At 39.5% G+C, this 14,330-nt stretch overlaps 3 protein-coding genes across 3 annotated transcripts in view; 2 read left to right on the top strand and 1 right to left on the bottom strand.

Moving 5' to 3' along the window:
• The window catches only part of LOC141656940 (uncharacterized), a 362,888-nt gene that overhangs the window by 179,900 nt on the left and 168,658 nt on the right, over positions 1-14,330 (top strand). The gene's annotated exons all lie outside the window — the stretch shown is intronic.
• Positions 1,135-5,043, bottom strand: LOC141656949 (uncharacterized). Its single transcript, XM_074464043.1, has 6 exons — positions 4,545-5,043; positions 2,619-2,736; positions 2,467-2,522; positions 1,971-2,090; positions 1,609-1,722; positions 1,135-1,520 (listed from the first exon to the last, which is right to left on the bottom strand). Exons 1-6 carry the CDS (start codon positions 4,956-4,958, stop codon positions 1,440-1,442), a joined length of 903 nt encoding a protein of 300 aa, XP_074320144.1. The 5' UTR covers positions 4,959-5,043; the 3' UTR covers positions 1,135-1,439.
• Positions 5,698-8,006, top strand: LOC141654945 (uncharacterized). The gene is made up of 2 exons (XM_074462052.1): positions 5,698-6,745; positions 7,705-8,006. Exons 1-2 carry the CDS (start codon positions 5,698-5,700, stop codon positions 8,004-8,006), a joined length of 1,350 nt encoding a protein of 449 aa, XP_074318153.1.

The raw sequence follows: 14,330 nt of genomic DNA on the forward strand, positions 1-14,330 counted from the left end.
TTTGTGTATCGAAGAATGAACGCATCAAACATTCAATAAATGAGTTTCATCTTATGTGAATTATCTTGATTCACTTATTGTGCTAACTCCCTTAATTAAAGAGAGAATAACCCAATAATTTTTTGGGCTTGATCAATTTTTCATTTCCCAATTTCGAACCCAACAGAAAAAAAAAATTGAATGTGAAACAATTGAATTTTCTTAACCCATAAATTAACCCCAATTTTCGTTTCCCAATTAAAAAATGTTTAAAGGATCACTCACCTTTCACGAAATACATGTATACATGTTTTTTCCATGTGACAAAGCCTCAAAGTCCATGTTTTAATTCAAACTCATACAATTAAACAAAAGGTATTATAAAGCCGTTATACATGAACCAAGTCGATAATATTAAGATATGTACTCACATAGTAAAAGATCGCAACTTTCAAAAGGAATTACAAACCCCACCAAGTCTCCAAATACTAGGACTTAATCATTTGTTTACATTTTCTAAAAAACGAAAAGAAAAATGTAAACAAATGATTAAAATGGGGTAAGTGTAATAAATTGTTTGAACACACATAAATACATAAATAACAAATTATAAATAAATAAAAAACCGTCTAGTATCATCACAACTCACAAGTCATTAGACTCATTACACTATAAGTAAGATTCTGTCGATTTTCTTGAGATTACTTCAATCATAAGCAATCATTCCGACGACAAACAGTTCAGGTTAAACATTACCGTCAACACCAAAGAAGCCAGATTCTTTAGAATGCTTCAAGTGACGGTCGAATATGATGATCAGATGATCAGTTAGTCTATAACACAACCATTCCGCCTTTCCATTACGTTACTAATTCTTCGATTCCTGAAGTTTAGCTGGTATTGATTCAAGTTTATTCATCAATAATAATTACAGTTTTCCCAAGTCTTACACCCATCAACTTGCCGTTGCTATTTCCGCTTCTTGAAAATATGGGCCGTGTTACAAATTTGACCGGGTAAGAATGAGGGCGTAGTGAAAACGAAATAACACTCGCTTCAATTCCAAGAAAGAGAAAAATTCCTGCAAAAACGTGGGGTAACTCTAATATGATACTCCCAGTCAAGTGACAAACACACAACTCATGACACTACATGTAGAGTAATTGTAGACACTTCATTCGAGAGGAAAAACCCGAAAATCATACACAAATTAGTCACGTCTAACACCGTGGCACACGGACAAGCAAACGCACACACGGGTGCGCTAATTACAACCAAGATTGAGCAGCATACCAACATAGCACAAGTCAATGGCTCATAAATCATACAGTACCTTACTAGTTACTAGACAAAAACAGCTAAAACCCAATTTAAGCCTTACGATACGATCAGATAAAATGTCAACAGAAATTCATTCACCACTTTTTACAGATTGCATTAGACACGTCTTTCCTGAAATCTCATGCACTTTGATGGTTCCCCCTGAGTTCGTGCAGCTTCTCCCTTGTCGCTACCACACTTCCAGCCGTCACACTGAATGCCTGCAACAAACGAGCACCACTATCATTATTGGACTTCAATTGGGTAGAGATGATTAAACAATGTACAGGAAAAAAAAATGAGGAATACCTGTATCTTGCGGATGCCATTCTTAGAGTTGAGACAATTCAGAAATTCCACCATTGCCTCACGGTTAGACAGGTCTCCTGGGACATCGCTATCCACGGCAAAGAACATGAAAATCTGTTCATGAGAGATCGAAAATAAGGAAGATTAGCCAATCTGTACATAAGGGTTCTAAAGTATAATTCATTCTTAAAAGTTGCAAGACAACTAAGCATTAGGCTGTGAATGCATAAGGTTTACAAAACCTCCAAGGCATCATCTAGCTCAATCTTAAAGCTACCGCAAAAAGCGAGATACTACATTGTACTCGTCTGTTGCATCTACAAGTCGGTAAATATAAAACAAAGAAGTAATTTCAACAATACCTCAGCACAGCGAATTCCAGAAGGCGGGTCCACAGGGAGTTGATCAAGGCTTTCCAGAGGATCATATGGTGAAAATTCAAGAGCAGCAGCATCAATCGAGCCATTATACGCCTTGCGCACCTTTCAAAAAAGAAAAATAAGTTGTCACATAGCAGCTTACCAATCTGTTTGCAGCGAAACAAATGGTCCTATACTCTGTACATTAATTTGTGCAAATCATCGTCACTTGATCAGTCTATAGATAAGCATTAAATCACTTAATGATCAATAACACTTTCACACATTAAATCACTTGAATGACTGTCACCTCTTTTAAACAATTGTCTAAATCATGAGCTTAGACAACGAAAAATCTTAGTATTATTTATATGGTTTTTAGTCTAATCTACAAGACGACGAGTTATTACTCTAGCTAGAGAATAATCAAACAGCAAAAGTGGACTACAAACAAAGTAATGTAAGTGCTAGCATTGCATATATACTTGAAAAGACTAACCAGTGAGCGAGAGAAGATCCAGAGACCAAAGTCATTCATGAAGGTTGGAGCAGCATCTACAATCAAAGGATTCGTAAATGTAACTATAAGCACATGACTGATTAGTATGATTACCAACAACAAAAACATAGAAAGTAAAGTGCACTGCAAACCTTTGAACAGCTTCCTTGAGCGTTCAACAACATCCGAGTCATCATTAGCAAGAGCCACTCTTGAGCCAAGTGCATACAGCTTCACTTGCGCCGCCTTTTGTTCATCAACCAGTAAGAGCTATCAATTCCACAAAATGCAGGTTAACATATAATCAGAAACTTGTGACTTCGTAAATAACAGAGTTACTACTATTGCAGCACATATTTTTCAGCATGAAAGACAGCTCAAAAACTGCATATGCAAGTGCCTTCTTAAATCGATACTCGATTGAGGTCATCTTTTACCACATAAATAGGTAATATAGCATACTGCAATACTCGAGGTTGCAAAAACAAGAAACCCCAGGTCATTTAGTTCTTTTAAGAGAGATGTTCATCAAGTTATACCCTGCACAGCCTTATAAACAGGGAAACATGAGAGTTTCTATTCGACATCCAGAGATAGCGGAACCTAACTAAATCATGTGCATATTCCGGCATCGCCTATGGTAAAAACATTCCATCAAATGAACAACAGTCATTACAAACAACAAACAAACAACGTCACCAATGCCTCAATGGCTTCTTGGCTCCTGCAAACTGCGGGGTAAGGGAGGTCGGACGTACACATCCTACCCTTGTGTTAGCAACGCACTGAGGTTGTTTTCGAATTACACAAGATTGAAATTGCGCCGAGAACATCAAATGAACCAACAGTCATTACAGTTTACAAAAAAACTTTCCAGGATGAGCAGTTCCCTTCCCCTTGGATTATTACACATAGTTCACAACTCAAACTTAAATTTAGGGTTTTACAAAATCACATTCAACGAAAGTAGAGATCGAAAACTTTGAATCTTTTTCTCAACAAAAAGAAAAGTTTCTGAAAGCTTAATCTTGTCCAAAACCCGCGTTTATAAACTACGAGTAATTATTTTAAAAAACCCACAATTCATAATCGTGATCTACTATTACAAAATTCATGTTTCCAAAATCAACATTATATAAACCAAACCCATGATTTTAATAAAGACTCCACCTTTTTCTATTAATTCATTTTATAATCAACTTCACAAAAATCCATGTTTGCAAAATCCCCAAAATGTAAACCCTAATCCCGATTCAAAAGAGAATTAAGAAAACCCTATGTTTACAGAAAAGACTCAACCTTTTTAGCAACAATATGTTGAAAACACCCAATAAATCCAGAAGATTGCAACTTCTTCCACAAATAATTTAAAAATTACCAAAATCCCCAAAATGTAAACCCTAATCACCATTAAAAATTTAAACAAAACCTCATGATTTCCAGAAAAGACTCCAACTTTCTATTAAACATATTGAAACGCCCAATAAATTAAAAAGATTACCACTTTTTCCACAAATAATTTAAAAAAATACCAAAATCCCCAAAATATAAACCCTAATCACCATTAAAAATTTCCAGAAAAGACTCGACCTTTATCACAAGCATGTTGAAAACACCCAATGAATTAAAAAGATTATACTCCCTCCATTTTTTTATATATGACGTTTTGCATTTACGAGGTAAGCCTTTGACTTTAATATTTACAAAAATATATTTGTTCAAAAAATATAAAAATGGTACCATTAAATTTGTTACGAAAAACTCTTTCATATGAGTATACATATAATAATATTTAGTCTTATATTTTAAGAGATATTGAAGAGAGAATGGAGTGTCTCAAAATGTGAGAAAGTCATATATAAAAAAAGCCATTTTTTTACATGTTTCTAAAAAGACTCAACCTTTTTAGCACAAGCATGTTGAAAACACCCAATAAATTACAGAGCATACTTATTACAAGATCAAAACTTTCTAGAAATTATGAAAAATGCATGTAATTATCACTTCATATATCTAATGCATCGAAGTATAAATAAGACGGTCTTACACAATAATTAATGGTAAAGTTATAAACATACCTGAACCAAAACCAGTGTCTTTCCAAGAACACAAGGAAGGGAGGATAAACGTCTGGTAAAAGCGGGTATGGTGCCGACATGAATCATGTTTCTGAGAATACCATCCATTACATTACCAACAGCAGGAACTTCATTCAATGTATCGTCCATCTTTGAGTAAAACTCGTCAGCAGGAAGAGACTTGACCTTTCCTTCATTTCGGCATCTAATGAAGTCTGATGCATCTTCTGATATTGTTATTGATATTGATCCTTCTGATGTTGATGCAGATGCTGAACCTGAACCTGAAGCTGATGCAGATGCAAAGGCAGATGCAAATGCAGATGTAAAAGTAGAAGCTGTTGCAGAAGCAGATGCTTTCTTTTCTGCTTTTTTTGCTCTGCGTTTCTCCTTCTTGCTGCCATTTCCCGCCATTTTCTTTTGTTGTGTTTTTTCTGAGAAATGTTGGAAGAGACTGGGATGTGTTACTGTGTTGGTAAAATTAGGGTTTTTATCCTTGGGAATATAGGGTAGGACTATTGGACTAGGACAGGGTATCCTCTAAGATGGACATGCTAGTCTTAAATTTAAATTGGGCCAAATAATCCGATAAGATATTATCCCACTATTTGAATTTATAACGGATTTATTTGTCGGTTGTAAATAAGAATTTGTGCGATTTTTGATATTATGTCACTATATGACGAGGCGTTTTAGTTTAATATTTGTAATGGTAATGTTTGCAATATTATTTTTCCGATGTAAAATGAACTAATGGAGGTGATGTAATACGGGTACGATATATGTGGACAAAGATAAATATTCATTGTTGCAACTTAGGAAGCATGGATACTCCTCCTGACTGTTAGTTATTATTTTGTTTGAACTAGTCATAGTGTCTTTCATTATTTCTGTTGGCAGAGTCCTAGTCTTTAGGGAAGTTCTATTCTTTAGGGAGTCCAATATTCTAATTCCTAGTCTTTCTATTTGTTGCTAATTAGCCGTGATATCAGTTATGTGTAAGGCTATTTATAGCCCTCTAGTTTGATGAATAAAGTATTCCTTTCCACAAACAAAACATACTTCTCTGTATCAAAGTATTAGATACCTTACATTTGGTATCAGAGCGAGGTTGTGAGTTTGAGTGAAAAAAAAAAAAAAAAAAAAAAAAGCCATGTCATCCTCTGAAAAATTTGTGCAGCCATCAATTCCAAAGTTCGATGGTCACTATGATTTTTGGTCGATGACTATGGAAAATTTTTTGAGGAGCAAGGAGATGTGGAGTTTGGTGGAGGAAGGAATTCCTGCTGCATCAGTTGGAACATCACCTGCGAGTGAGGCGCAGCGGAAGTTAGTAGAAGAAGCCAAGCTCAAGGATCTAAAAGTAAAGAATTATCTCTTTCAGTCCATTGACAGAGAGATTCTGGAAACGATCCTTGACAAGAAAACGTCAAAGTCTATCTGGGAGTCCATGAAGCAAAAATACCAGGGGTCCACAAAGGTGAAAAGGGCACAACTTCAAGCATTGAGAAAGGAGTTTGAGCTGCTTGCCATGAAACAAGGAGAAAAGGTGGATGTATTTTTGGGACGAACTTTGGCTGTGGTAAACAAGATGAGGTCAAATGGTGAGACGATGGAGCAAAGTACACTGGTAAGTAAGGTACTTAGATCTCTGACTAGCAAATTTGATTATGTTGTTTGCTCAATAGAGGAGTCAAATGATTTAAGTACTTTGAGCATTGATGAACTTCATGGGAGCCTGCTTGTTCATGAACAAAGAATGCAGGGCTCCCAAGAGGAAGAGCATGTATTAAAAGTAGTACATGATGATAGGACAACTAGAGGAAGGGGTCGAGGTATGAATAGAGGAGGTCGTGGCAGGGGTAGAGGGAGACAACCTGTCAACAAATCTCTTATTGAGTGTTACTATTGTCACAATTTGGGACACTTTCAATATGAGTGTCCTAATTGGGATAAGAAAGCAAATTATGTTGAAGAAGAGGAGGAGCTTTTATTGATGGCGTATGAAGTGCCTCATCAAAAGAAGCAAGAAGAAGTGTGGTTTCTGGATTCGGGTTGCAGCAACCATATGACGGGAAACAAGGAATGGTTCTACGATATGGAAGAAAATTTCTCTCGGACGGTGAAGCTCGGGAATGATACAAAAATGGCGGTTGTCGCGAAAAGGAAGCATAAGAATGAAAATAAATGGCTTAATTCAGGTAATCTCTGATGTTTATTATATTCCAGAGCTTAAGAACAATTTATTAAGCTTAGGACAATTACAAGAAAAGGGATTAGCTATCTTAATTCAGAATGGAGCTTGTAAGGTATTTCATCCTAGTAGGGGATTGATTATGCAAACCAATATGAGTGCCAACAGGATGTTTAGTGTGTCAGTGTCACTGCCACAAAATAAATCTATGTGTTTGCAAACTGAGGTTGTGTCGGAAAAAGAAGCACATATGTGGCATTGTCGATTCGGGCATTTAAATCATAAGGGGCTTAGAACATTGTCCTATAAAAAAATGGTAATTGGGTTACCACTTTTGAAACCGTCTAAAGAAATATGTGCAACTTGCTTGATGGGAAAACAACACAGAGAGCCCATTCCAAAAAGGAGTTTATGGAGAGCATCTAAGCCACTTGAACTGGTGCATTCAGATATTTGCGGCCCTATCAAACCCGCTTCACACAGTGATAAGAGGTATATCTTAAGTTTTATTGATGATTTTACACGTAAAACTTGGGTTTATTTCTTAAATCAAAAGTCAGAAGCATTTGTAAGTTTTAAAAATTACAAAGCTTATGTTGAAAAAGAAGTTGGTGAATATATATCTTGTTTAAGAACAGGATAGAGGTGGGAGTTCACCTCAAATGAGTTCTGATTTTTGTGCCTCACAAGGTATTAAAAGACAATTGATAATGCTTTCACACCCCAACAAACGGGGTTCTTTGAAAGAAAGAACCGAACAATCATGAATTCTGTCCGTTCTATGTTAATTGAGAAAAATGTTCCGAAAGTTTTTCGTCCGAGGTCATACGTTGGTGTGTTCATGTTCGAATCGATGTCCGACGACGGCGGTAGCAAGTAAGACTCCAGAAGAGGCATGGAGTGGAAATAAACCAGTGGTGGAGTATTTTCGTATTTTCGGATGTGTAGCTCATGTACACATTCCAGATCAGAAGAGGAGTAAGTTGGATGATAAAAGCAAGAAATGTGTTTTCTTGGGGGTCAGTGATGAGTCAAAGGCATGGAGGCTATACGAACCAATCTCAAAAAAGGTTATTATTAGTAAAGATGTTGTGTTTGAAGAAGACAAAACCTGGGATTGGGGAAGAACTGAAGAAGAAATTAATCAAGATATATTGGAATGGGAGGATGAAGATGAAATTAATGAAGAAGTAGCTCATGAATTTCAATCCAATAATTCAAGTAATAGCGATTCAGCGGTCAAGCAACTCGGGAGTGCGGTTACTTGACGCCAAATCGTCAACTCGATGATGGTGAATTGGATCAAACGGTGATGGTGGTAGATTGACTCGGGGAGGGTTTTCGAGAAAGACGGAGACCAAGTTGGATGGATGATTATGTGGCAGGCGAAGAATTTTCCGAAGATGAAAATCTGAATGCTATGATGGTCATTGAGGATGATCCTATTTTATTTGAAGAAGCAGCAAAGAGCAAGAAATGGAGGGATGCAATGACGGCAGAAATTCAGTCCATTGAGAAAAATCAAACTTGGGAACTCGTTTCGGCACCGAGGGGAATCAAACCTATTGGTGTTAAATGGGTATTCAAAACCAAGCTTGACGAAAATGGTGATGTTGAGAAATATAAAGCAAGGCTGGTAGCGAAAGGGTATGCACAACAACATGGAATTAATTATACGGAAGTATTTGCTCCGGTAGCTCGACTCGACACAGTCCGTGCAATTCTTGCTGTAGCTGCTCATTTCAGTTGGGAAGTTTTTCAACTTGATGTGAAAAGTGCTTTTCTTCATGGAGAGCTCAAGGAAGAAGTCTATGTGCTACAACCGGAGGGTTTTGTGAAAGAAGGAGAAGAAGAGAAAGTTTACAAGTTGAAGAAGGCACTCTATGGTCTTAAACAGGCGCCAAGAGCTTGGTACAGCAAAATCGAAGCTTACTTTGTTCGGGAAAATTTTGAGAGATGTCCAAGTGAGCACACACTATTCACAAAATCCAAAGGAGGTCAGCTATTGATTGTAAGTCTTTATGTTGATGACTTAATTTTTACCGGTAATGATAGAACCATGTGTGATGAGTTTAAGAGATCAATGATGGCTGAATTTGATATGTCTGACTTGGGAAAAATGAAACATTTTCTCGGAATAGAAGTGAAACAGTATCCGAATGGGATTTTTATTTGTCAAAGAAGATATGCCAGGGATGTATTAAAAAGGTTTGGCATGGAGAATAGTAATGCTGTAAGAAATCCTATTGTTCCGGGTACAAAGTTAGGCAAAGATGAGAGTGGGGCTAGAGTTGATGACTCACGATTCAAGCAAGTGGTCGGAAGTCTTATGTATTTAACTGTAACCAGGCCCGACTTAATGTATGCTGTTAGTCTAATAAGTCGGTTCATGGCTAATCCTACTATGCCCCATTGGCTTGCAGCAAAAAGAATTTTGCGGTACGTAAAAGGTACGACTGATCTTGGGATTTTCTATAGAAAAGGGGGGAATAATTTGAAGCTGATGGCGTTCACTGATAGTGATTATGCGGGTGATTTAAATGACCGCAGAAGCACTTCGGGGTACACTTTCATGTTTGGGTCTGGTGCTATTTCTTGGGCTTCAAAGAAGCAGCCGGTAGTTGCACTCTCAACTACGGAAGCGGAATATATAGCAGCAGCCTTGTGCGCTTGTCAATGTATTTGGCTGAGGCGGATCTTAAAATCCATTAAGGTTGAAGAGAAAAGTGACACTGTGATTATGTGCGATAACAGCTCTACTATCCAACTGTCCAAAAATCCTGTATTTCATGGGAAGAGCAAACATATAGATGTGAAATTTCATTTTCTCAGAGATTTGGTGAATGACGGAGTCGTCAAGTTGAATTACTGCGCTTCTGAAAGTCAAATTGCAGATATTATGACGAAACCGTTGAAGTTGGAGCAGTTTGAAAAGCTCCGAAGCATGCTTGGTGTGATTAATGTTGCTGATATAAGCTAAAACCCTTATTAGCTTAAGGGAGGGAATGTTAGTTATTATTTTGTTTGAACTAGTCATAGTGTCTTTCATTATTTCTGTTGGCAGAGTCCTAGTCTTTAGGGAAGTTCTATTCTTTAGGGAGTCCAATATTCTAATTCCTAGTCTTTCTATTTGTTGCTAATTAGCCGTGATATCAGTTATGTGTAAGGCTATTTATAGCCCTCTAGTTTGATGAATAAAGTATTCCTTTCCACAAACAAAACATACTTCTCTGTATCAAAGTATTAGATACCTTACACTGACGAGGGTGATGTGTCGAATATTGTGTCCATCGATTCCTGTGGGATATGCGCCAAAATATGATGCACACATATCAAGTCGTGTATGATTTTCATCATTTACTTGGTGACGAATTCGACACATGTCCATGGTATTTTGAAGATCTACTTCCTCCATTCAAGTTCACTCTACCTATTTCCATTTTCTACACTATTCACAAATACACATTTAATCTCAATTTTCTCTTAATACATAATTGAAAATATATTCATGTGGAATCTTGTTTGATTCGTCTTTACGAGTACATTAAAAATAGGGTAAATTGATAACTTATACCTTCTATAACACAGATTTTCAGATTTTATACCTAACATAATTTTTTTTCAAAACTTATACCTAAAATCCTTATTTACTACAAACTTAATACCAAATTTCAAGTCCGACTAAAAAAATGACTGAATTCCAGTTCAATTCAATTTTTAATAATAGAATATGTTATTATTTGACCATTTTGCCCTTGCTTAATTTTAACCAACATAAACTCAATACATCCACCATTAATCCCAACCCCCACCAAATCCCAACCCCCACCACCACTGGACGACATCACCGGCTACGCTACCTCAGATGTCTTCAAAACCTCCCTTTGCCACCATCTCAAAGCTAGTTTCCCCAAACCCTCCCTTCACAAACTACCACCAAACACACATTTATACTCAAACCCTAGCCTCCGTCATTCTCAACTACCACCATTTCTGCCGTCACCGACCACTCAAATCTCACCGCCTCGGACCAATTCTCTTCCTTCTCTGTTTATTCTACTTGCATCGCCGCCGAGCCCAACCCGTCGTCTTCCAAGAACGCACCACCTTTTCTCATGCTTTCTAGTGCACAGATTTGGGGTTAATTTGTGGAAAAGCAACGGCATCTTAATGCCGCCATAGAAGCTGGCTTTGAGGAGATCGTGTGTTTTGTGGTCTCTTAGGGTTATTAATGGCGGGTTCCGGGTTCTAAAGGTAAGGCGTAGTGGTCCGAATAACGATAGATTGATGACTTGATGTCCCGTTTTCGGAGATGGGCAGGGGATTACGTGGGTAGGTTGGTGGTTGCAGTGGGTGGGGAATATGGTAGGTTAGTGTTGTCGCGATCGATGTTCACGTGAGAAAGAGGGTGCTGGTGACGATGTAGCAGGAAACTGACGACGGTGAAAGGGGCGTGTATGTGGTGACGGTTGTGGGTGTTGCTTTGTTTATGTGGTGGGGAAATAGTTGCTGGGCAGAACAAGTTTTGATGGGTCAAACACTAAGGGTAAAACGGTCACTTCGTCTTTTTTGTTGCCGGAGATTCAATTTGGTATTAAGTTTGGAAGAAATGAGGATTTTTGGTATAAGTTTTGAAAAAAAATTATCTTAGGTATAAAATTTGAAAATGTGTGTTATACTAGGTATAAGTTATCAATTTAGCCTTAAAAATATCTAACTTTTACTCCCTCCAATTTCATTTAATGTTCCCCTTTCCCTTTCCATCCATTTTCCTTATTGTTCCCTCTTTCCTTTTTTGGACAACTTTATATGGTCCAAAATCAATTTGATGTGGGGTCATGTGTATTGTGTGGTCCAAATTGATTCCCTTATTTCTTATGTCTAAAAGAAAAGAGAACAATAAATGAAATTGGAGGGAGTATAATTTTTGCAAATACGTATCTAACGATATTTACCGCGTAAAACACGTGTTGGCAAACGTGAAAAAGTAAAGTGGTAGAGTGGAATTGAATGGAGAAGTATTAGATATGTATCGCTGGTATGTTGAGACATTTTGAACACAATTTTAAACTAAATTAAGTTGAATTTTAAGGCGAATGTTAAGTGTTATTTATGGTGGAACTTGCTAAGAAGTGAGTTTAGTTGGGAGTAAATGATACTCTTTAGACGAGGAATGAGAGGTCGAAGGAGATTAATCAGAAGACGGAGGACTTAGAGTGGGAAATGATAATGATCAAGTTATAATCAAGATCAAGTTTGGCGTTCACTTAATTAAATTGATTTTTCTAATGTATGGACACACATTAATAACCTAAATGTGATAAAATTCGTAAGATATACTCACTAATTATGTTAAAAATGAGTTTATACTTAAATATCTTACTATAAGAATATCTTGTAATGTTTCCACATTTACTATAAGAATTTTGTGCAGATCAATCGCTGTCGACCGTTGCTCTTAATGAGCAGCGAGTGGAGAAGAGCCCCGTGCAGGCTGGTGATCAAAACGTCACTATTGTCTCTTCATCCCAGAAGGCTTCCCAGCAAGTGCAGGCTGGTGATCAAAGGTTCACCATTGACTCTTCATCCCAGAAGGCTTCCGTCTCCCAGCTTATAGTGGAAGGTACGGAGCTGATCAAGGAGCTGGCGAGGTGGAACAAGCTGACCGGTGCTCGTATCATAGAGCAGGAGAAAGCCGCGGCCCAATCTGTTTTTCACCTTAATGCCACTAAGAAGGTGGCCGTGGAGGCGAAGCTGGATCTCCTCAATGAGAAGAGGCTCAGGGGAGATGCTGAGAAAGCGCTCTTGGCTGAGAGAAAACTCAGGGAGGACGCTGAAAAGGAGGTCCTTGCTGAGAGAGCCAAGGCCGAGGCTGCGGCGGCCGAAGCTGCTAAGCTGCTGGAGAAGTGTAACCTTGTTCAGAGGCGCGCCGACCTTTATCTCCAGCAGAGGAACGAATTCAGGGACCAGTTTCAGATCCAGGGGAAGGTGATTCGGAGCAAAGAGGCCGTCATTAGGCAGAAGGAGGAGGACATTGAGATGCTCCAAACCGTCATGCTCCCTAACATGTGTGTCGAATACCGGGATCTGGCCGAAGAAGCTGCTAGGGAAGTGATTGGGGAGCTCTTTCCTCTTGATGGTTCCTTTCCGTGGGGCAAATTTGACGAGCTGTTTGATGATAAGCTCGAGGCTAAGGAGAAAGCCGTGGAGGAGAAGGCCAAGGAGGCGGTGAGGGCGAAGATAGAGAAAGAGGCGGCCGCGGAGAAGGCGGCCCTTGCTGAGAAGGCTAAGGCGGCCAAGCAGGAAGCCGAGAGAATGAGGGCGAGGAGGCTTGAGGCTAAGGCCGAGGTTCTTTGAAAGCCGAGGCCGCTAAGAACGCATTTTTGGGTTGCCCATCGAAGAAGATGTGGCTACCGGCTGCGATGGCAAAGAACAGACATAGGGAGACGGGCGGTCGTCACGGGCTCACCCGGCGTCTCGGATAGCTTCAGCTGTTCGGGAGCCAATTATTAAGCCCTTCCTCCCTGCCATCTTTTGGCGCTTCAAATGACATATTTGTAACTTTTTGCCTTTCTTTCCCTGTATTTTGTACAACTTTGGTAGGTTGTGTTTTGGCTTATCCCTATGGGGACGGCCGTCGTCTGTATTCTCCTCACTTGTAACTTATTATCATTCTTAATAAGAGTTCGTTTCTTTTGCCTTCGGCTTGGCCGAGGTCTTTACCTCACTTTGAGTTTCCTTGCGCTAATAGTTGAGCGTATCAACTGTACTTAGCGTCTTCGCTTGCCTGCCTACGGCTTCGCCGAGGTCTTTTTTCGTCTTCGTCTGAGTTGTCTTTTTGCTTCCGCCTCGGCCTGACCGAGGCAGTCTAGAGTGCGCATCCCAACTGTGTTTAAACGCTTTTAAGGCGTTTTGATCGCTTTTGCGAGTATCGACTGCGCTGGCCGTAACTGTCGCGGCGTCTGCTTCTTGATAGACTGCCGCTCTTGTCGGTGTGACAGTGTGAGCCGGCGTCTGTTTCTTGATAGCGACTGCCGCTCTTGTCGATGTAGACTGCCGCTCTTGTCGATGTGACAGTGTGAGCCGACGTCTGTTTCTTGATAGCGACTAACGTGGCGTCTACCACTTGGAGTGACTGCTGCGGCGTCTACCTCTTGGGGTGACTGCCGTAGCGTCTACTACTTGGGGTGACTGCGACGGCGCATGCTTCTTCATGACGACTACCGTTCTTGTCGATGTGACAGTGTGAGCCGGCGTCTGTTTCTTGATATAGACTGCCGCTCTTGTCGATGTGACAGTGTGAGCCGGCGTCTGCTTCTTGATAGCGACTAACGTGGCGTCTACCACTTGGAGTGACTGCGACGGCGTCTAACTCTTGGGGTGACTGTCGTGGCGTCTACTACTTGGGGTGACTGCGACGGCGCATGCTTCTTCATGACGACTGCCGCTCTTGTCGATGTGACAGTGTGAGCCGGCGTCTGTTTCTTGATATAGAACTGCCGCTCTTGTCGATGTGACAGTGTGAGCCGGCGTCTGCTTCTTGATAGCGACTAACGTGGCGTCTACCACTTGGAGTGACTGCGACGGCGTCT

Source organism: Silene latifolia, chromosome 5 (genome assembly GCF_048544455.1).
Source record: "Silene latifolia isolate original U9 population chromosome 5, ASM4854445v1, whole genome shotgun sequence".
NCBI classification, from domain to species: Eukaryota; Viridiplantae; Streptophyta; class Magnoliopsida; order Caryophyllales; family Caryophyllaceae; genus Silene; species Silene latifolia.